Genomic DNA, 24542 nt, shown 5'->3' with positions numbered 1-24542 from the left:
TGGACCATATGGAGTGCAAAAGACTTCAGGGCAGAGACAGAGCGAGCGTGAGAGCGAGACAAAATAGCATTTAGGTTTAATAAATAAGCACATGAGTAAAGAGATTATGGCCATAGTAATAACACCATGTTCAGCTTTGGGCACCCCAATAGAGAAAGAGCAGTTAAGCCAGAGAGAGCATGCAGTGCACATTCACCACCACAATACAAGTGATGAGAAATTATAATTGATGAGAGACGTGACATTCTGGAATTATTTCCATTGATAGATAGAAGCGAAGAGGAAACTTACTGGATTTATTTTTAATTATGAAGGGTTTTGAGAGTGTGAATAAGGAAAGATAATTTTATCTGGTTAGAGTCAGTGATTGTTTTAAATTGATGAACCGTCATTAAAAATGTGAGGAGAGGGGTTAGGAGAAATTTCTTTACGTAGAATTTTTACAAGCATGGAATGCTTTATCTCAGGGAATAGTTGAGACAGATGCTTCTGAATGCTTGCATTGAATCCAGAGTCTCTGCATGCGCTGACAACTTATTCCAGAGATCAAAGAAGCACCTCCTCATATCTAACCTACTTCTGCTTTTGTAATTTACATTTAACTACCCTAGTCTTCCTCAACATATCTACCACAAACAGCCTATCCATTTGCACAATGTCAATCCTTTCATTATTTTAAAGATCTCAATCATATCCTCTCAAAGTCTATGTTTTTCTAAGTAAAAATCCCTAGCTCTCTAAGCTTGTCCTGGTAACCAAAGGTCATTAGCCAAGCTATCAAATTTCAAGGTCTTCCTCTGAATGTTTTCCAGGGCCTCTATGTCTCCCCTGTGAGGGAACTAAATCTTGACACTATTCTAGATGCAGACTGACTCCATGGTAAATGCATAATGTGCAGTACTGAGCTGTACAAACTAGGAAGGTCTCCGGTTCCAGCGCTAGCCTATGCTGCATTAAGAACATAAGAATTAGGAGCAGGAGTAGCCCATACAGCCCTTTGTGCCTGCCGTTCATCGACTGCGGTTGATTGCAATAACAGCAGTGTGAGCACTATCATTTCCAGGCTGGAAATGAGAGTACTTTTTTTTTTGTATTGTCAGCTGGTGTTCCCTCTGCTGGTCATTGTTTGTCTACCCACCCCAAGTAGATGAGAACATGTCTATGGATATTGAGCTAGATTGTTCCAAGGGAATACTAGCTTGCCCAATTCTCTAGCTAGCATCACACTTAAGGAAAGGCTATTTATCAAGGTGCCAAAGGGCTGCCAGCACCTGTGGAACTGTACCACAGGAACAAGTGAGACTCTCAATTTCAATCGTGCCATCTTGGAAAGTTATAGCAGGCAGAGAATAGACTTCCTCTCAACCAGTTACAGAATGGCACTGCCAAAGGTCTGCAAGCAAATCTGCTGTTATCATCGAAGTAAAAAATGTGGTGCCCAACCCTTAAATACTTGAAAGGAAAAATAGTTCTTGGAAAAAGTGCAAAGATAAAGGGATCACATTCAGAGCAAGTGTGATTATCAGTGTTACAAATGTAACGGTCAATTTTCTGGGTTAACGTAATGTAAAATGAATAGTAGCCATCTTGCATATCAAGGTACAGTTGTAAATTTTTTAACTGAAGTCATAACCAAGTAAAGGGAAGGATAGTTGCATTGATTTGAAAACTTCTTTAAAATGGAGGGAAATTCAACTAAAAAATAATTTTAGCTTCAAAAAATGTTTTTAAAGTTGGAGAACAAGATAATGCAGCATTATATTTTGACCGAGAGATAAAAAAAAGAAAAATGCAACTCCATATAATTTAACAGCAAGGCACATGAAGGCATCTTTAAAGATTGAAGGTACTTCTCCTTGAATTAAAGATACAAGATAAAATGCTGAAGCCACCCCGATATTGGATAGCCCAGTCAATGTCACTTTACAAATTGTGTGTCTCAGCACAAAATGGCTTGCAACTCATCAGCAAGCCTATGGTGACATTTCACACTTTGTTTGTTGCACAGCTTTTGTTTTTTTTTAATAGGTGCTGTGCAATGAAGCCTCAATATAAAAGAATTCCCAATTACTACATTCATAATCTGATTGCTACCTGAGCCATTTGGAGATTAATTAAGTCCATGTGCAGTGGAGCCAAACAGAATTTAAAACCCCAAATTTGGTTCCAGGTCTATACCAAATTAGCAGATCTATACTGAAGTAGGAGCATTCTGAAATAGGTTCCTATTCCCGAGCACTATGCAGGCACCCCTGTATGTGTGTGGACAGGGTTTTGATTGGCTGTTATGCACACAGATGAATAGCCTACAGATGCCCATTAACTCAGCTCTCACAGGAAGAATTACCAGAGCGACAGTCACCCATGGAACATAAGAACATAAGAATTAGGAACAGGAGTAGGCCATCGAGCCCCTCGAGCCTGCTCCGCCATTCAATAAGATCATGGCTGATCTGGTCGTGGACTCAGCTCCATTTACCCGCTCTCCCCGTAACCCTTAATTCACTTATTGGTTAAAAATCTATCTATCTGTGACTTGAAAACATTCAATGAGCTAGCCTCAACTGCTTCCCTGGGCAGAGAATTCCACAGATTCACAACCCTCTGGGAGAAGAAATTCTTTCTCAACTCGGTTTTAAATTGGTTCCTCTGTATTTTGAGTCTGTGCCCCCTAGTTCTAGACTCCCCTACCAGTGGAAACAACCTCTCTGCCTCTATCTTGTCTATCCCTTTCATGATTTTAAATGTTTCTATAAGATCACTCCTCATCCTTCTGAACTCCAACGAGTAAAGACCCAGTCTACTCAATCTATCATCATAAGGTAACCCCTTCATTTCTGGAATCAGCCTAGTGAATCGTCTCTGTACCCCTTCCAAAACTAGTATATCCTTCCTTAAGTAAGGTGACCAAAACTGCACGCAGTACTCCAGGTGCGGCCTTACCAATACCTTATACAGTTGCAGCAAGACCTCCCTGCTTTTGTACTCCATCCCTCTCGCAATGAAGGCCAACATTCCATTCGCCTTCCTGATTACCTGCTGCACCTGCAAACTAACCTTTTGGGATTCATGCACAAGGACTCCCAGGTCCCTCTGCACCGCAGCATGTTGTAATTTCTCCCCATTCAAATAATATTCCCTTTTACTGTTTCTCCCCCCCCCCCTCCCCCAAGGTGGATGACCTCACACTTTCCGACATTGTATTCCATCTGCCAAACCTTAGCCCATTCGCTTAACCTATCCAAATCTCCTTGCAGCCTCTCTGAGTCCTCTACACAACCCGCTTTCCCATTAATCTTAGTGTCATCTGCAAATTTTGTTGCACTACACTCTGTCCCCTCTTCCAGGTCATCTATGTATATTGTAAACAGTTGTGGTCCCAGCATTGATCCCTGTGGCACACCACTAACCACTGATTTCCAACCGGAAAAGGACCCATTTATCCCAACTCTCTGCTTTCTGTTCGCCAGCCAATTCTCTATCCATGCTAATACATTTCCACTAACTCCACGTACCTTTATCTTCTGCATTAACCTTTTGTGTGGCACCTTATCGAAAGCCTTTTGGAAATCTAAATACATCGGTACACCTGCTCGTTATATCCTCAAAGAATTCCAGTAAGTTAGTTAAACATGATTTCCCTTTCATGAATCCATGCTGCGTCTGCTTGATTGCACTATTCCTATCGAGATGTCCCGCTATTTCTTCCTTAATGATAGTTTCAAGCATTTTCCCCACTACAGATGTTAAACTAACCGGCCTATAGTTACCTGCCTTTTGCCTGCCCCCTTTTTTAAACAGAGGCGTTACATTAGCTGCTTTCCAATCCGCTGGTACCTCACCAGAGTCCAGAGAATTTTGGTAATTATAACTAATGCATCTGCTATAACTTACGCCATCTCTTTTAATACCCTGGGATGCATTTCATCAGGACTAGGGGACTTGTCTACCTTCAGTCCCATTAGCCTGTCCAGCACTACCCCCCTAGTGATAGTGATTGTCGCAAGGTCCTCCCTTCCCACCTTCCTGTGGCCTGCAAATTTTGGCATTGTTTTTGTGTCTTCCACTGTGAAGACGGAAGCAAAATAATTGTTTTAAGGTCTCAGCCATTTCCACATTTCCCATTATTAAATCCCCTTTTTCATCTTCTAAGGGTCCAACATTTACTTTAATCACTCTTTTCCGTTTTATATATCTGTAAAAGCTTTTACTATCTGTTTTTATGTTTTGCGCAAGTTTACCTTCGTAATCTATCTTCCCTTTCTTTATTGCTCTTTGCTGTTGCTTAAAATTTTCCCAATCCTCTAGTTTCCCACTAACCTTGGCCACCTTATACGCATTGGTCTTTGATTTGATACTTTCCTTTATTTCCTTGGTTATCCACGGTTGGTTATCCCTTCTCTTGCCGCCCTTCTTTTTCACTGGAATATATTTTTGTTGCGCACTCAAAGAGCTGGATTTATTTTCATTGGAACAGAGGAGATTGAGGGGAGACCTCATTAGATGTATAAAATTATGAGGGGCCCAGATATAGTGGATAGAAAGGACTCATTTCCCTTAGCAGAGGGGTCAACAACCAGGGGGCATAAATTTAAAGTAATTGGTAGAAGGTTTAGAGGGGATTTGAGGGGAAATTTCTTCATGTAGAGGGTTGCCGGGGTCTGGAACTCACTGCCTGAAAGGGTGGTAGAGGCAGAAACCCTCACCACATTTAAAAAGTTCTTGGACGTGCTCCTGAAGTGCCATAACCTGCAGGGTTACGGAACTAGAGCTGGAAAGTGGAATTAGGCTGGATAGTCTCTTGTTGGCCGGCGTTGGCCGGCATAGACACGATGGGCCGAAATGACGACCTTTCCATGCTGTAAACTTCTATGATTTTATACCCCAGGAAAAGTCACCACCTACGAGAGGAGAGAGAGGAATGAAAATTAAGAACAATCTGGCAATATCGAAAATGAGACAAAGCTAGAGAGAGATGATGCAGGAACCCAGAAAATAGTTCTTTAACTTCTGGGACCTGAGGCAGAATCCTAACCAAACTGATGTGAGGTTTCTCCTCTGTTATTAAAGTTTTATCTAAAATTGCATTTAGATCAGCCTTTTAGACTACAGGAGCCCACAACGCCACAAGACAAGTTACAGTGGTAAATAGGAATTTCACTGATGTGGCAAGAGTTTTTTTTTCCGTTGCCAATCTTTCCAATTCTTTGTCAAATCACAAACGCCAGAGGTCACCTTGCACACATCAAGGATCACTCTGCGCCAATGCTCTTAGCCAAAAGGCCTAGAGCCACTGCACCGTTCCTGGAAGTACTGCAATACCAGGTTCGTGCCATGGAGGTGGATGGGTCAGGCCCCCCACACACCTCCGTGGAGGTGGATGGGTCAAGCCACCCCACCCACCTCCTATTTCCAAAAAGCATAGGAGAATCACCTTCCTGATCCAGGGACAACCACGTTGGGGTCATGGTTACTCCCCTGTCAGGTCAGTTACGCATGATCTTAGCCAAAAGGCCGAGAAAGTTGCTTTACTAGGGTGAGGTTCAAAGGACAAGGGTGGGAAAATGGATGGTGAACTATCCCTGGATGTAACCCATGTTTAACCTGTCACCCAAGACACAATGGCCCAGGATTTCCAGTTGTAATGTCGATAATATTACAATTGGGAAACCTAGATCAACACATAAAAAAGCTACCCCAAGATAATTCATACAGAATGTTTAAACATTTATGTAGAAGTATATGGAACTTAAAATATGATTCTTTTGTTACTGGAACATTCCAGAATTTCTCCATAGGAGACACATTGAAAATTACAGAAACCTCACAAGTGGGCTAATTCTAGTGAGATGTTCACAGTACAGTGCTAAATATCTGCATGCAGTTTTAACATCCTCCTTTGTCGTCGAGCTACAGTACGCGGACGACGCTTGCGTCTGCGTACATTCAAAGGCTGAACTTCAAGTCATCGGCAACATCTTCACCTAGGCGTACGGAAGCATGGACCTTACACTAAACATCCGTAAGACAAATGTCCTCCACCAACCTGAGCCTGCCACATAGCACTGCCCCCCCCCCCCCAATCAAGATCCGTGGTACGGCCCTGGACAAGGTGGACCACTTTCCATACCTCGCGCAGACATCGACGATGAGGTTCAACACCGCCTCAGGTGCGCCATTGCAGCCTTCAGCCACCTGAGGAAGAGAGTGTTCGAAGATCAGGCCCTCAAATCTGGCACCAAGCTTATGGTCTACAGGGCTGTAGTGATACCTGCCCTCCTGTATGGCTCAGAGACGTGGACCATATACAAGTAGACACCTCAAATCACTGGAGAAATATCACCAACGATGCCTCCGCAAGATCCTGCAAATCCCCTGGGAGGACAGACACACCAACGTCAATGCTCTCGATCAGGCCAACATCCCCAGCATCGTAGCACTGATCACACTCGACCAGTTCCGTTGGGCGGGCCACATTATCCGCATGCCGGACACAAGACTCGCTAAGCAAGCAATCTAATCGGAACTCCTACACAGCAAGCGAGCCCCAGGTGGGCAGAGGAAACATTTCAAGGACATCCTCAAAGCCTCCTTGATAAAGTGCAACATTCCCACCGACATCTGAGAGTCCCTAGCCAAAGACCACCCTAAGTGGAGGAAGAGCATCCGGGAGGGCACTGAGCACCTCGAGTCTAGTCACCGAGAGCATGCAGAAAACAAGTGCAGGCAGCGGAAGGAGCGTGCGGCAAACCAGACTCCCCACCCACCGTTTCCTTGTGGAGATGTATTTTTTAAAGTTGCATTACACTGTTTTTTGTACCCTTTTTGCTATAAAACAAAATGGAGTCCAGGCCCTGCTAGAAACTTCTGCAACAGACAGTCTATTTGCATAAACATGCTAACCCTGACTGAAACTGCTGATAGCTGATTAATAGCCACCAGACAACATTAAGACTGTCTGGCTGAGGTAAGTACCACCCATTGTGCTCCCCTGTATTATCCATAGTCTGTCGCTATACCAGACCTTAAAGGGCTGGATAAAGATTGTAAAGATGCAGCACCAATTCACCCCCTAAGAGATACTCAAATTACCAGCCATTATCTCTTGTACAGAACTCATCCACAATATGCAAGAAGCCAAGTACCCAATCAACCACTATCAAAATCATGGGCCCAAATAACTGGCCAGGAAACTGGACAATCCTAAAACAATGAAAAGCCGGTAATAGCACATTATCACACACTAATCGAGTCATTGCTGTCTGGCCCACCAAAATCACTTACAAAAGAGACATCTGAGAAAAATGTAAAGACAAGGATGTGGTAATCATTAACTCTATGTTTTCACTGACTGCAAAGGCAGAATCAATACACAGGATGGAACCATAACTTGTTTTGTACTGTATAAATACTTTGTGAAACTGTACCATATTGGGAGTCGTCGCTTAGCCTTTGACTGAATGAGACTCTTCCTTGCTGCAAGTAAAAATTAAAGGAACATCTACCGGAGCTGATTGTGTTAGATCCGTATATTGAGAGACGAGATTTCGACATCCTCCAACGACTGTCTGTCCTACCGGCGACAGAGACTGTAATTCCTGAATTGGACTGTTCAGTCACTTTTGGAGTGGAAGCAAGTCTTCCTCGACTTCAAAGGACTGTCTATGATGATGATGATGATGATGACGACGACGACGACGACGACCCCATCTTTTTATAATTAAACATAATTAAGGCTGGCAATTGGATTAATTTCATTTAACAACTAGTGTAATTGGTACTGTGATAATATGAAAAAAATTCAAGATATGAAAAGCTATTTTCACTCAAAAAGATGTTTTAGACCTACACAGCAAACTACAGGGTAAAGCACTGAATGGGTAGGAAGTGACAAATGGAGGCAGAGACAGAGCTCATATGAACAGGAATAAAAGCGAGAGATTGTTTGTGCACACCACCTCCTGGCCAAATTGACAGTAACAGCAGGGATCTGGGAGTAGCCTAACTATCCCTCAGCTAGACAATGAACAAAACCAAAAGAACATGGAAAATAAACAGAACAGCATTAAATAATTTTCTTGCTGCCACAAGATTTTCTAATTTAATATTGTGCAAATAAAAATTATGATTCTCACAATCTCAGTGAAACACAGAAGAATGTGAAAGTCAAAATGTCATGAGAAATGCTACTACAAAGTGCAACAACTGTTCAAATGTTTTGTGATGCTGTAAATAGGCTAAAAGCATAAGAAACAGGAGCATGCCATTTGTCCCTTCGAGCCTGCTCCACCATTCAAAAGATCATGCTTGATCTCTACCTCAACTCCACCTTCCCACACTATCCCCATATTCCTTAATTCGCTTCGTTCTCAAAGATTTATCGACCTTTGTCTTGAATATACTCAACGACTGAGCATTCACAGCTCTCTGGGATGGAAAATTCCAAAGATTCACAACCCTTTCAGTGAAGACATTTCTCATCTCAGTCCTAAATGGCCAACCCCTTATTCTGAGACTGTGACCGTGTTCTAGACTCTCCAGCCAGAGGAAACATTTTCTCAGCATTAACCCTATCAAGCCCTTTAAGAATTTTATGTTTCAATTAGATCACCTCTCATTCTTCTAAACTCTAGGGATATAGGCCTAGTCTACTCAATCTTTCTAGGGCAATCCCTTCATCCCAGGAACCAGTCTCGTGAACCTTTGGTGCATTTCCTCTAAGGCAAGTATGTCTTTCTTTAGGTAAGGAGACCAGAACTGTACACAGTACTCCAGGTATGACCTCACCAGTGCCCTGTATAATTATAGTAAGACTTACATAAAAAATAGGAACAGGAATAGGCCATACAGCCCCTCGAGCCTGCTCCTCCATGCAATAAAATCATGGCTGATCTGATCATGGACTCAGCTCCACTTTTCCGCCCGCTCCCCATAACCTCTTATCCCCTTATCGTTTAAGAAACTGTCTATTTCTGTCTTAAATTTATTCAATGTCCTAGCTTCCACAGCTCTCTGAGGCAGCGAATTCCACAGATTTACAAACCTCAGGAGAAGAAATTTCTCCTCAGCTCTGTTTAAATGGGCGGTCCCTTATTCTAAGATCATGCCCTCTAGTTCTAGTCTCCCCTATCAGTGGAAACATCCTCTCTGCATCCACTTTGTCAAGCCCCCTCATAATCTTATACGTTTCGATAAGATCACCTCTCATTCTTCTGAATTCCAATGAGTAGAGGCCCAACCTACTCAACCTTTCCTCATAAGTCAACCCCCTCATCCCCAGAATCAACCTAGTGAACCTTCGCTGAACTGCCTCCAAAGCAAGTATATCCTTTCGTAAATATGGAAACCAAAACTGCACACAGTATTCCAGGTGTGGCCTCACCAATACCCTGTATAGCTGTAGCAAGACTCCCCTGCTTTTATACTCCATCCCCTTTGCAATAAAGGCCAAGATACCATTCGCCTTCCTGATCACTTGTTGTACCTGCATACTTTCCTTTTGTGTTTCATGCACAAGCACCCCCATGTCCCACTGTACTGTGGCACTTTGCAATCTTTCTCCATTTAAATAATAACTTGCTCTTTGATTTTTTTTCTGCCAAAGTGCATGACCTCACACTTTCCGACATTATACTCCACCTGCCAAATTTTTGCCCATTCACTTAGCCTGTCTATGTTCTTTTGCAGATTGAGTGTGCCCTCCTCACACATTGCTTCTCCTCCCATCTTCGTATCGTCAGCAAACTTGGCTACGTTACATTCAGTCCCTTCTTTCAAGTCGTTAATATAGACTGCTCTGATAACTCTAATCCCTTTGTAACAAAAGCTAACATACCATTTGCTTTCCTAGTAGCTTGCTGTACCTGCATGTTAACTTTGTGATTCATGTACAAAGACACCCAGGTCCCTCTGAATGCAAACATTTCCCAGTCTCTCACCATTCAGGAAATACACTGCTTTTTTGTTTTTCCTACCAAAGTGGATAACTTCACACTTCCCTACATTGTATTCCATTTGCCATGTTCTTGCCCACTCAGTCAACCTCTCTGAAGCCTCTTTGCGTCCTCCTCACAGCCTACTTTCCCACCTAACTTTGCATCATCAGCAAACTTGGATACGTTACATACAGTCCCTTCATCCAAGCCCTGACCTGCGAGAGACCATCAGCGGCAGGTCGGGGCCTTAAAAGGAATGGCGAGCAGCGACCATGAGCAGCGCGGCGGCATACCACTGCAAGGTACAACGCGAGCTGGTGCAGGAGGGCGACGGCAGCGAAGAGGGACGTCATCAAGGTCCAGGTCACTGATTGGAGCATGGACAGGTACAGCAGGAGCGGTGAGGTCGGGGCGAAGGAGTGGCGAGAGATTGTAGAGGGATGTGAATTCGGGGCCAGAAGAGGCATGGGTCCAGGGGCAGGTCTCCAGTCATCTTGGTTAACCCTTGCCACTGGACCAAGACCCAGCTCTGTCAAGCCCATGTTGTGGCTGGCGTACAACGGCCACCACACGTTTAAAAAAATCCACGCACAGGCATCTTCCACCCTACACTATGTAGTTCAGGATCTGGAATTTTAGGTCCTTCATTGAAACACCTGTGAACATCCTTTTTTGGCGTGGAAGCAAGTCATCCTCGTCTCGAGGGACTGCCTATAATATAGATTGTAAATAGCTGAGACCCAGGTACTGATCCTTGTGATACCCCACTAGTTACAGCCTTCCCACCCAAAAGTCCAGTTATTCTGTTCATTAACCAATCGTCTATCCATGTTAATATATTACCCCCAATCCCATGGACCCTAATTTTGTGTAATAGCCTCTTGTGTGGCACTTTATTGAATGCTTTTTGAAAATGCTTTTTGAAAGGTTTTAACTTTTTTGGAAGGAAATGCACACAATGTTGACAATATCTCAGGGCTCAATTTTCCCCAGTGATTTGCGTCTTTTTTTGGAGCAGGCTGCTTTTTTTGGCCCAAGTTAAAAATCCACAGTTTCCCCAATCAATCAATTTGCACCAGCTCAGTTAGTTACGATGTTTTTAGGTAAGTTTTTTTTTCCACCCAAAGGGGGCGTAACCTGCCACCCACACCAATTCTGGCCATTTAGGTAAGTTTGGCCAGCTGAGAGTTACTCCAGTTCTGCTTAGGCCAGCGTGTGTGGCCTCTGCAGGAAAACCTTCCCTACAGTTAAAGAAATTGGCGCAGGTAAGGAAATCGCGCAGGCAAGTGCAGCAGATGCCCGGACAGCAGCAGCAGGAAAGCTAAGAGAAAGGGGAAGAGGTGGGGAGGGGTAGAAGGGGGTATGGGGAAACCTTTCGGATATAGTTAGGTGCGGGGACTGGGAGGGAGGAGGCCACCCGGCCTGGGATAAGACCGGCAAACCCTTCGGCCTGGGCTAGGAGCAGGACCAGTAAGGCACTCAGGGCCAGGGTCAGGTGGGGGAATCGGACCAGCAAGGCACTCAGCCAGGGATAGGAGCAGTGAGCGGGACCCGTAAGGCACTCGGGACTGCTGGGGGGGTCGGGGGTCGGAAAATCAAACTGGCAAGCCACTCGGGGCTGGGGGACTGGGGGACTGGGACCGACAAGCCCTTCGGCCAGGGTTAGGAGCGGGGAGCTGGACCGGCAAGGCACTTGGTTCCGGGGGGGGGGGGGGGGTGGGTGGAGACCTGGAGCGGCACAGGCAAGGGGCTGGCTAGGGAAGCAGACTGGCATGCCCTTCGGCCAGGGCTAGGGGCCGGCTTTAATAATTGGAGGTAAGTTGATATAATATGTTTTAATGTGCTGCAAGCTAACTTATGTTTCACTTTGCAGCTTCAGCTCATATTGTGTCCCTGGTTACTGTGGCAACCCGATCTTTTTGGTGCAGATCAAGGCCCCACCCCCAAAACTAAAGAACAGGTTAGGCCACGCCAAAACGAAGAAATCCAACAGGGAAACTTAAAACTTTTTTTTGGGGGGGCGTACTTGGACCTTCAACTCTTCAAGTACGCAAAAAAAAAGCCTTGGAGAAATTGAGCCCTTAGTAAATCTGCCTTTCTTACACTAAATGCTTATTGTATACAGGTTGAACCTCTCTTATCCGGGGCACCCTTATCCAGCACCACCCCTCATCCGGTACCATTCCCGGCCACCGGGTGGCGCATGCACAGAACCCAGACCCACCCACCCGCCTGCCCCCCAGGTTTCCCATTCCCTTTTTAGGCACAACGGTGATACCTTTCCTTTATGATTTAATTAAATCATTCACCGAAACAGAAAATCCACACATTTACTAGAAAGAAAGTGATCAGCAGTAGCAGAAGCCCCTTCAACCTAGAACACCATCGGGCCCGCTCAGCCCGCCGACACTTTGGGGCCCGCTGACCTCCTCTGCCTGCCTGCCCACCTCTCCCCCCCGGCAAAATCCCTCATCCGGCACAGGCCAGGTCCTGAGGGTGCCGGATAAGGGAGGTTCAACCTGGCCTTTTATTCCCTCTCATAAGTGACTTTTTCTTTTAAAAAGCAGAACTTTCTATCCTGCTTGATTATCATTAGGGTACAAGCCCATAGTAATGCTTGAGTTACCTTAATGATGTTAATCAAGCAGGATGGAAAGTTCTATTTTTTTTTTAAAAAAGGTCACTTATGAGAGGAGAAAAAAGGGCCAGTTAACAATAAGCTTTTAAATGGAGGTCACATATCAAAGTTCATGAACCAATAATCATTTGTAGCTGCTGAGTGATTTCCAAATGGCCTAGCACAGTTTTGATACAAAGTTGTATTGTTTGGATCCTGTCATCTTGCTGCACTGCTCAGTACAGAAGGTGCACAAATGCACACTATCGCAGAGACAGTCCAAGTAAGTTAGTTCTGGACAGGGGAAGGAAGAATGTTGAGCAATCTTCCCTCCCTAAAATTCAGCAAAATATCCAGAAAAGATTATGAAGTGATTTCATCTCAATAATTCATCTATAAACAAGGCATGTGAAGCCTTCTAAACCAGATTTTTTTTTAATGGAATTCAGTGTCTGAAAGAAATCCTGAAAGACAGCGGAGAAAGATTTTTAAGTTATAAACAGGGTAGTTCTTTCAGCTGGGCAGTCATCCAGTTTATTTCTCTTTCCCCTTTGTCTGTAACAATATACCTGGAACTTCAACCTTTCTCTCTTAGCTATTAATCTACTTGCTGTGAACTCAAAGCATTTTCTCTACAAGTTATTTTTTTAACATTTGATTTAAAGACTGCCTAGCTAAAAATGCCAAATAAATGGAAGTGTCTGCAATACAACAATGAATGAAATTTAACTGCCACTGTACTGCACTGACATTCTATAATGGGCTTACTTAAACAAGACTGCCCGGCATCTGAATGTGGTTAATTTAATTTAGTTGCTTCCAAGGCATATTATAAAGTTTTCCGTTATTAGTATTAATGGACCAGACCTGAACAGTACAACTGTAAAAAAAAAATCACTCATAACACTTACTCAAATAACTTTACCAAGGATGCTACAGTAAGCCTACATGTGAAAGCATTATTAATGGCAAAAATAATTCCAAAATCAACAAATTCCACATTGTGTGAATCAAAAAATGGAGGCAGGAGTTGTGTTATTTTCACTCCTATTCCGGAGACTTCATATACCACACCCAACCTAGATATCTTCTCCCAGTCACCTCACCATTCCTGCACAATAGAGGAATACAAGAGCTGATTGACTTTCTATGGGAGTACAGGTACTAGTCGTGCAGTGGATTAGACACCCCGCCTTTCATCCGCGAGACTCATGTTCAAATCCAGCAGTGACTGCTGAAATAGAAGTCTCCTCTGTTGACTGCAAGGGTCCCACACGAGTGTGACAGTGACAATAACAATCCAGTTATTGTTGTTACATATCTTCAAACTCAACACTAATTGATAGTCTCACTCGAAGGCCAGAAGGATGGCTAGTGTCAAAAATGAGAGAAAGGAGTCACACTCATACAACGGGAGCACTCTTCTAAAGACAGAGTAAAAGGAGGATAAATTTAGTGATCAGACTAGTGGAATGTTACATTAATATCACCTTAACATCCTAACCAACTCCACAAAAACAAGTTAGCTGGTCATTCATCTTATTAATGAGAACAAGCTGTTCACAAAATAGCTGATGCATTTTGTACAACAATGAATGACTGCATTTCAAAGTAATTCAATGCATTTGAAGCACCTCGACATTTTGGAGAGACATGATAAGACATTAAATGATTTTAGCCCCATAAAAATAATTAATTCAAAAATGTATAAGGGGGAGGAATGACGACAGGAGTTGAATTCACAAACAGTCTTTTTTAAAAGTACAAATTACAACCAATGGCAATGCAAGATTATTTATGTACACAATATGCAGTTATAAATTGTGCCCATCACCTTAAAATGCATGTGCAGGAACAATGTCTTTTGGGTTCTGCAGCTTCAAACATACATTTATCCCAAAGCCTAGAACTAAGCTTTTTTGGAGGGATCGAGCAAACACGATCAGTATCAGAAATATCAATGACCAAGAATTAGCCACAAACTTGATGTATGAGCATGAAGCCACATTAAATAAAGCTTTAATGCTCAGATCTGTCACAAACTTAATTAGGTCTATTTAATTAAAATTAGTTGCCTCATTTGCAGTGCATAAACTAGACCCATGCTGGGCCCAGTTTAATGTTACCCAGCTTGGCTGACTTTAGCTGCATTCCAAATCTATTAAAGAAAACACCTGAGACGGACAGTTCGCAATTGTTCATGTGCAACGAGGAAATTTCTGCAGGGTCAAGGGACCACTTTTATACGGCTCCTGTACCACTGCACACCAACACATATTCTTACTATGACTGCACACAATAAAGAATACAAACTCTGATCTTCCAATGGGAACCGAAAGACTAGGTCAGAGTCACAGAAAATGTGGGTTTGTTTCTACTGATTCTCCAACAGGAACAGGAATGAACAAATACAACGGTGGCACTCAATTATTAATTTCCTCCTCAGCAGTGCTTCCTCCAGCAATGTAAAAAAGTGCCATAACATTTCAAATACCAGATACTTAAAATGCAACGCTTTAAAAATAAATTATTTCCATTATTAACCCAACTTTTACTCACACTGTGGTCAAGGCACCCCTACTGCACAAGTGTGCATTTCTTTATTTCCAACACTGGTCGCCCTTGTGCCCTCTCTGAATAAGACTACCCATCTATACCAAATTTTAGATAATTTTATGTGCTCTTGCATCTAGAAACTGGGTCAAGACTGACTAACTTCATTTCACAGTGAATCCTTAGAACCAAAGGAATTTAAATGCTGGGTGATAACTGGAGTGTTCCAGACAATCACTTTGCAATGCCTTTTTCAATGTTTTCCTATCATTTAGTTCAACCTTCTCCCCTCCTCACCCCACCCCCCACCCAATCATTTCGTTCAACCTTCCCCTCCTGCATTCACCATGCTCTGACAGTTCAGAATACACTGCCCTACCACTATACTTGGAATCTTGTTGCTGCCCTTCATCTGTCCAGCAAATAAGATTTTGAAATACTACACTAGACCCTGCAAAAGCAGGCAATGCATAAAATATATCATGCCTATTTGTGTAATAAATGTATTGTTTATGTGCTTATTGTCCTGGAAATGATAAACAAACTTCAACTCTATCAGCCATCTGTACGCAATAGAATAAAAAAATTAAAACAGACACACGAGTATTTTATACTTGAGTTTTGCATGTTGGGAGGGGAAGAAAGTGGTTAATGGCCCCTTTGTGTCAAACTAGTATATTGTCAGTTTGTAGCGCCTATGTTTGTTGCATAGTATAAACTTTACTCAATGCAAGTGATAAAAATACTTTATTTTCCATCAAGAACATCTATTTACCTATTTAGAAAGTGATTTTCAGCCTCAGACTTAATAGTTTGAATTATATAGTTTCCTTAGTTGACTAATTCTAAAGTACAAAATACAGATTTTAAACAGTTGCTAGAACCAGAAAATGTTGGAAATGCAGATGGTCCACCGGTATATAAAAGGAGTAAGGGCAAGCTATCATTTTGGGTATGGATCCTTGCCGATGCTGATGGATCTGATTTTGATATTTCAAACATTTTCTGTTTTTATTTCTGATTTTCACCATTTGCATTTTAACAAAACCTGCTACTCAGATGCAAATATCCATACATCCAAGATCCAGAACCTAATTATTTTTGATTAAAAATATAGAATGCAATATAAGGGGGCCACTGGAATAAACTGCAACACTTTACTTGTTGTCTTCCATCACTAGGATGATTAAATACATCTCTAGCAGGTACCGGAGACTGTACTATTATAATACAATACTCTACAATGCAGCCTGTAGACAAAGCCACCCCACCACTGCTGAAACATTCATCCAAATGTCTGTCAATGCAGTCTCTTCAATTGTTTCCAGAACATCTTTCGTTCGAACTTAAAAGTTACAAACACAACTTTAGAGCAATAGCAGAGGTAAGTTACAGGAGCTGAAACCAACTGGTCTGCCAAATGAAGGCCAATATATTTGCACAGGACTAGAAACACTACACTATGACAAGTCTAACAATTTATAGAATCATACAGCAGAGGAGGTCAGAGCGATCCAATGTGCCCCACTGCTCTTTACCCATAACCCTGTAATTTTTTTCTTTAAGTATATATCCAATTCCCTTTTGAAAGCTATTATAAAATCTGCTTCCACCACCCATTCAGGCAGTGCATTCCAGATTATAACTCACTGCGTAAAAAAATTCTTATCTTCTCTGAATCCATTTCAACACAGATACATATCACCATTTTGCTCAGATAGGCAAGTACTTACAAATGGCTTCCAAATGCTTGAATTCATGGCTAGAATTTTACTAACATGGAATGTTTGGTAAAAATTGAAGCACCCATATTGTGCCCAATTCAACTAAAATCAAATAACTTTACAGGAGCCCATTTCAACCCATCATACATGCGCGACTCGGGAGAACTATCCTCTTAGACCCCTGCCCTTTTCCCATACTGTTGCATTTTTCCTTTCCAAATATTTGTCTAGTTCCCTTTTAAAAGCTGCTTCCACCACTGTTGCTGGTACGCCATTCCATATCCTAATAACCATGTGTGAACAAAAACGTTCTTCTAACTTCTCCCTCCATGCTTCTGGCATTGATCTTAGTTTCAATTCACTAAAAGTGGAAGTCATTTTTCCAATTGGCCTTAATCAAAACACGATATAATTTTGAACACTTCTATTAGATTTTAATTCTTCCTGCTCTAATGAAAATATCCCTAGTTTCTGTGGTTAAAAAAATAAAAAAATGTTATATATATTAGGTTAAATTAGAAATAGGAAAAATGTTAAAATAAAACTAGGAGAAAGAAAATGGGAACGAACATATTGCCAGAAGTAAGGAACGGAAGACTGGGCAGGAAATATTTACATTTTTTAAATAAAATCAAAATGGTATTTTGTTTATTGATTCTTGGGATGTGGGCAGCACTGACCAGGCTGGCTTTCATTGCCCATCCCTAGTTGCCCTTGAGAAGATGGCAGCCTTAGTCTTGAATCGCTGCAGTCCGTGTAGTAAAGGTAGCGAGTCCCGGATTTTGACCCAGTGACCATTTAGGTATTTAAGTGTTTTAGCTATACAGGGTTAATATTACAGCAATAAGACTACTCTAGCATCCTCGTCCAGGCCAACATTCCCAGCATTGAAGCACTGACCACACTTGATCAGCTCCGCTGGGCAGGCCACATTGTTCGTATGCCAGACATGAGACTCCCAAAGCAAGCACTCTACTTGGAACTCCTTCATGGCAAACGAGCCAAAGGAGGGCAGCGGAAATGTTACAAATGTCAAAGCCTCCCTGATAAAGTACAACATCCCCACTGACACCTGGGAGTCCCTAGCCAAAGATTGCCCTAAGTGGAGGAAGTGCATCCGGGAGGGCGCTGAGCACCTCTAGTCTCATCACCGAGAGCATGCAAAAATCAAGCACAGGCAGCGGAAAGAGCATGCGGCAAACCAGTCCCACCCATCCCTTTCCTCAACGAGACTGCGGTTCTCGTATTGGACTGTACAGCCACCTAACAACTCATGTTAAGAGTATAGGCAAGTCTTCCTCGATTCCGAGGGACTGCCTATGATGGTGAAAACTATTCTTGAGAGTCGAGTAGCTTTATTACCATGCCAGAATTTGGTTCAGCATCTGTCATCTGAAACCTTCCAAAATTTGCAGTCCAATGTAACTGTCTATAATTAGGTGTCAAATGTAATTAGATTGATCAAAAAAAGAGAATGTTGGAAGTTTTTTTTTTAAATGCAGGAAGAGATGCTTATTTTAGGCCTTCTGATTACCTATTGGCGTTATATTTCCATGAAACGGAGTTAAAAACAGGTGAAAATAACCATAACCAACCCTGTGCATTTTTTAAATCAATAAAACAAAGTTTATAATCAGAAAACTTCAGGCATAGTTAGCAAAATAAAATATTTGAAATAACTCTCTTCACAAAGTATAATACTAAAAAGATTGGAAACGCGTCATTGGCTGCTTTCTCAACACCTGCTCCCCATGTAAATCATGCAACCATCTGCAATACTGCATGCACGTTCTGGCAGTGCCTCCCACTGGCAAGAAGGTGAATTACACCCTGCTTCACCTTCCTTGCACATCTACATTTCTGTGCTATCGGTGTTCTGTTAAAGGGACTCGCATGAGATTTTGCCAGGGCTGTCCGATATAGTGAAAGTTGATTGATGTGAAAACTTTTATCTTCCCTTCAGGTGAAAGGTAACCCTGCAGATTTAGCAGCATGCCTGTTGAATGGTATGTTAGCCTTTATTACAAAAGGATTGGAGTACAAGAGCAAGTAAGTCTTACTGCAATTACGTAGGGCCTTGGTGAGACTACACCCAGTACTGTGCACAGTTTTGGTCTCCATACCCAAGGAAGGATCTACTTGCCTTCAAGGGAGTGGAACAAAGGTTCACTGGACTGATTCCTGGCATGGGAGGACTGTTCTATGACGAAAGATTGAATAGACAAGGCCTATATTCTCTACAGTTTAGAAGAATGAGAGGTGATCTCATTGAAATGTGTAAAATTCTTAATGGGTAGATGCTGGGAGGATGTTTCTCCTAGCTGGGGATTCTAGAACTAGGAGGCAAAGTCTCAGAATAAGAGGTCAGCCATTTAGGACTGAGGTGGGGAGAAATTTCTTCACATAAAGGGTTGTTAATCTTTGGAATTCTCTACCCCAGAGGGCTATGGATGCTGAATCGTTGAGTATAATCAATTCTGAGATTGACAGATTTTTGGACCACAAGGGAAGCAAGGGATATGGGATTGGGCAGGAAAGTGGAGTTCAGGTGAACGATCAGCCATGATCTTATTGAAGAGTAGAAGGGCAGAATGGCCTACTCCTAATTCTTATGAATACTTTACCGCACTACACTGTCCTTCTCTTCCTGGAGTAGGACAAGGCTCGCTGGCTCCAGTTGGGAACACTGGCACCGCCTACTCCTTGAACAGCTGCTGAGTTTTCCAATAGTTGCAGCGATTTTTTTCCCTCCCACTATACCGCTTTACAGCCTGTCCGTGCTAGAATGTCGCTGACATGCTGACCGATAGCGCCAGTAACTGGGACCACGGTATCAGTCCGGCTCTCGTCACAGGCCTGCGTACTCAGCAAATGAGGATCGGCTTGATTGCCTTAAAGGGTCCCCAGGACAAAGTTGATAAGAATATAAGAAATAGCAGGAGTAGGCCATTCGGCCCCTTGAGCCTGCTCCACCATTCAATATCATGCATGATCTTCCAGCTCAACTCCACTTTCCTGCACTATCCCCATATCCATTAATACCCTTAATATTCAAAAATCTATCAATCTCTGGTGTGAATATGTTCAATGACTGAGTTTCCACAGCCCTCTGGGGTAGAGAATTTCAAAGATTCACCACCCTCCGAGTGAAGAAATTTCTCACCTCAGTCCTAATGGCTGAGCCCTTATTCTGAGACTGTGACCCCTGGCTCTAGACTCCCCAGCCAGGGGAAACATCCTCCCTGCATCAACCCTGTCAAGTCCTGTAAGAATGTTGTATGTTTCAATGAGATCACCTCTCATTCTTCTAAACTCTAGAGAATATAAGCCTAGTCTACTCAATCTCACCTCATTGGATAACCCCCTCACCCACCCCCATCCCAGGAATCAGTCTGGTGAAACTTCCATGCACTCTCTCTTTTGCAAATATATCCTTCCTTTGGTGAGATCATCAAAACTGTACACAATACTCCAAGTGTGGTCTCACTAGGGCCCTTTAAAATTGCAGTAAGACATCTTTACACTTATACTCAAATCCTCTTGTAATAAAGGCCAATATACCATTTGCTTTCTTAATTGCTTGCTGTATCTGCATGTTAACTTCCAGTGATTCATGTACAAGGTCACCCAGGTACCTCTAAACATTAACATTTCCCAATCTCGCACCGTTTAAAAAACGTTTTTTCTATTTTTCCTACCACTTCCAAAATCCTCCCAATCCTCAGGCTTACTGCTCTTTTTGGCAACATTATAAACCTTGTCCTTAGATGTAATACTACCTTTAACTTCTCATTAGCCACAGTTGGACCATTTTTCCTTTGGAGCTTTTACGCCTTAAAGAAATGTATATTTGTTGTAAATTATGTATTAATTCTTTAAATGCTTGTCTACCATCACACCTTTTATTGTAGTTTCCCAATCTACCTTAGCCAATTCACCCTCATACCTCGTAGTTTGCTTTGTTTAGATTTAAGATCCTAGTTTCAGATTTAACTAAATCACTTTCAAAGTCAATATAAAATTCTATCATAACATGAAAGGAAAATACTGCGGTTGCTGGAATCTGAAATAAAAACAGAGAATGCTGGAAAGCTCAACTGAGATTTCCAGCATTCTCCGTTTCTATTATTTAAAATTCTATCATATTATGGTCACTCTTCCCTAAGGGCACCTTTACTGCAATCTTATTTAATTTCTCATTGCACAATACTAGATCTGAAATAGCCTGTTCCCGAGTTGGTTCCTCAACATACTGATCTAGAAAACTATCTCATACATTGCATGAATTCGTCCTCCACACTATTACTGACGTGGCGGTTCTTTCCGACTCTCCCCACCCAAAGCCCTGCAAATCCGTTCCCCAGGGCCTTTCTCGGTTAGTCGGAGGATACGTATCGGTTTCCAGAGCTCCCCCAGTGCCCGCCCGGCGATCGCTTACCAGAATCTCGCTGTGCGAGTGCACCAGGCCCCCGGGCCTGACGTCGAACTCCCCGGTGCGCGAGCTCTCGGCCGCGCCGCTCGAGCGGGCCCAGCAAATCAAAATAACGACCACCAGCGCGCGCCCGGCCCGCGCCATCGCAACCAGGGGTCAGCGCGCCTCACTGCGCAGCCGCCGTGTATCGCAACCTCGGGCTCCCGCCTGAGGTCAGCGCACCTCACTGCGACTCCGTGCATCGAAGCCAGGAGTCAGCGCTCTTCACTGCGCAGCCGCCGTTCGCGAAGTCAGGAGTCAGCGCACCTCAGTGCGCAGCCGTCGTGTATCGAAGCCAGGCGTTAGCGCGCCTCACTGCCGTGTACGGATTGTACCCCCACTCTAAGTAAACATGAAACATGGGGTCCGAAATTCAGGCCCGCCAGAAAGCTGGCGTACTTAAAAAATTTTAAGTGTTTTTACCGCCGTCTCGAAAGAGGTCGACTCTTGATCGATATTCAGGGCATTTGTCTTTTTTCCCGAACGGACAGAAAGTCGGTTATAATGGGGGCAGAAGTGCGGTGGTAAGTGCTGGAGAGGGACGGGACTGATTTTCCGCCGCTGTCACTCAGCGGTGGTGACGTCATTGCACGCCCGCGTCACCACGCATATCCTAGGCTTTAAAGGGAAGATAATCATAGAAACATAGAAAATAGGTGCAGGAGTAGGCCATTCTGCACTTCGAGCATGCACCACCATTATAAGATAATGGCTGATCATTCCCTCAGTGCCTCTTTCCTGCTTTCTCTCCATACCCCTTGATCCCTTTAGCCGCAAGGGCCATATCTAACTCCCTTTTGAACATATCCAATGAACTGGCATCAACAACTCTCTGCGGTAGGAAATTCCATAGGTTAACAACTCTCTGAGTGAAGAAGTTTCTCCTCATCTCAGTCCTAAATGGCCTACCCCTTATCCTTAGACTGTGTCCCCTGGTTCTGGACTTCCCCAACATCGGGAACATACTACCCGCATCTAACCTGTCCCGTCCCGTCAGAATCTTATATGTTTCTATGAGATCCCCTCTCATCCTTCTAAACTCCAATGTATAAAGACCCAGTTGATCCAGTCTCTCCTCATATGTCAGTCCTGCCATCCCGGGAATCAGTCTGGTGAACCTTCGCTGCACTCCCTCAATAGCAACAACATCCTTCCTCAGATTAGGAGACCAAAACTGAACACAATATTCCAGGTGAGGCCTTACAACTGCAGTAAGACCTCCCTGCTCCTATACTCAAATCCCCTAGCTATGAATTATTTAGGATCAGGGAGGGTTTCGGCCAGGCCAGCATCCTGGTACCCAAGAGGGGGCGGCCCGCCTGAACCCAGGGGGCACAATGGTCCGGCCGACTCCAAAAAAAATAAAGTGCCGGTCATGGCAGTGGGCCCTTTGTCTTTAATGGCCACCGTGCAGCCAGGGCTTGCAGTGAGAATAGAAGGTGCATGACAGAGAAAGCTGTCAGGGGCATTGCTTGGCGGGGATTTGATTTTTCAGCCTGAATATGGACAGGGGTGGGGGTCCCGGCGATGTGCGCATTGATGATGCACTTACAGCCGCTCGGCGGAAGTGGGGACCGCCGGAAATAAAACACTGCTTAATTTAGCTTGCAGCAACCATTTGACCAGAAATCGGCGACCATTGGATTCCGCCGCATGGCTGCCGCAAACTGGCGGTAATGGGCCTTATCCGGACCCTGAATTTCAGCCCTATGGACTCTTGCAGGCCACAGAAATTACAGGCAGCCTGTGAGTCCGTGAATCTTACCTAAAAACTGCTCCATGCAACACCCTCCATGCCAAATCCCCAATGAAAAAGGGGAGGATACCCACATAGAGAGCTCCCCACTGAGGCCCCCAGTCAGACAAGGCCTCAGCTGGATGTAAAAGATCCTTTGGCACTACTCAAAAAGAGAGTCTAAAATTATTTTGATATCCTGGTCAACATTCCTTCCACCACCAGCAAAAAACAGATTCACTGGTCATTACAAAAGCAAAATACTGCGGATGCTAGAATCTGAAATAAAAACAGAAAATGCTGGAAATCTCAGTGGGTCAGACAGCATCTGTGGAGAGAGAAAGAGTGTTAACGTTTCAGGTCGATAACGCTTCGTTCTCAGTTCTGATAAAGGGTCATCAAACTGAAACGTTAACTCTTCTGCTGCCTGACCTGCTGAAATTTCCAGCATTTTCTGTTTTTATTAACTGGTTTGTGTATATAACAGGGACAGCACTTCAAAATTTATTTATTAGGGGTCAAGTACTTTGGGACATCCAGAGAATATAGGAAAGAGAGTAAGCCATTCATCCCCTCGAGCTATTCCATTGGATCATGGTGGATCTGAACCTCAACTCCCATCTACCTGCCTTTGCTCCATATCCCTTGATATAACAACTTACATTTATATGGCGCTTTTAACATAGGAAAATATTTCAAGGTGTTTCACAGGTGTGTAATCAGACAAAAATTGACTCAGCCAAAAAAAGTGATATTAGGTTGGGTGGCCAAAAGCTTGGTTAAAGAGATAGGTTTTAAGGAGGAGGAGAGGCAGAGTGGTTTTGTGAGGGAGTTTCAGAGCTTAGGTATTATATTAAGCAAGGTGAGGAATGTTAGTGCTGTGGAAGGAAACACTTGAGCAATTTCAGATAACCAGTGTCAGCATCAACATTCCCAGGTCAGGTACAACATGGGCTAGATGCAAAGTAACACTCCCTCTACTCTGCCCCAACAAAGTAACATAAGAAATAGGAGCAGGAGCAGGAGTAGGCCATGTGGACCCTCGAGCCTGTTCCGCCATTCAATAAGATCATGGTTGATCTGATCTTGGCCTCAACTCCACTTCCCTGCCGCTCCCAAACCCTTGACTCCCTTATCGTTCAAAAATCTGTCTTTATCTCCACCTTAAATATATTCAATTACCCAGCCTTCACAGCTCTCTGGGGTAGAGAATTCCACAGATTTACAACCCTCAGAGCAGAAATTCCTCCTCATCTCCCTTTTAAATGGGCGACCCCTTAATCTGAAACAATGTGACTAGTTTGAGATTGCCCCACGAGGGGAAACATCCTTTCTGCATCTACCCTGTTAAGCTCCCTTAGAATCTCATTTGTTTCAATAAGGTCACCTCTCATTCTTCTAAACTCCAATGAGTATAGGCCCAACCTGCTCAACCTTTCTTCATACGACAATCCCTTCCTCTCAGGAATCAACCTAGTGAACCATCACTGAACTGCCTCCAATGCAA

General features: G+C 43.4%; 1 protein-coding gene, 1 long non-coding RNA gene and 1 pseudogene across 5 annotated transcripts in view; 1 reads left to right on the top strand and 2 right to left on the bottom strand.

Moving 5' to 3' along the window:
* Positions 1-21527, bottom strand: part of mydgf (myeloid-derived growth factor) — a 79766-nt gene extending 58239 nt beyond the window's left edge. Inside the window, exon 1 of one of the 2 annotated variants that reach the window (XM_070859911.1) lies at positions 21268-21527. In XM_070859911.1, the coding sequence (XP_070716012.1) occupies positions 21268-21405 (138 nt within the window). In that variant the 5' untranslated portion in view covers positions 21406-21527. The remainder of the gene's footprint in view (positions 1-21267) is intronic. The other variant, XM_070859910.1, reaches the window with a different exon arrangement.
* Positions 5289-5526, bottom strand: LOC139229488 (U2 spliceosomal RNA; annotated as a pseudogene).
* A 57-nt stretch (positions 21528-21584) lies between the features above and the next one.
* Positions 21585-24542, top strand: part of LOC139228675 (uncharacterized) — a 96046-nt gene continuing 93088 nt past the window's right edge. For all 3 annotated transcript variants that reach the window (XR_011587596.1, XR_011587597.1, XR_011587598.1), the window contains exon 1: positions 21585-21824. This is a non-coding gene — a long non-coding RNA (uncharacterized lncRNA). The remainder of the gene's footprint in view (positions 21825-24542) is intronic.

Source organism: Pristiophorus japonicus, chromosome 18 (genome assembly GCF_044704955.1).
Source record: "Pristiophorus japonicus isolate sPriJap1 chromosome 18, sPriJap1.hap1, whole genome shotgun sequence".
NCBI lineage: Eukaryota > Metazoa > Chordata > Chondrichthyes > Pristiophoridae > Pristiophorus > Pristiophorus japonicus.
Note: the sequence above shows the minus strand (reverse complement) of the source record. Positions and strands in the feature narration are given on the sequence as shown.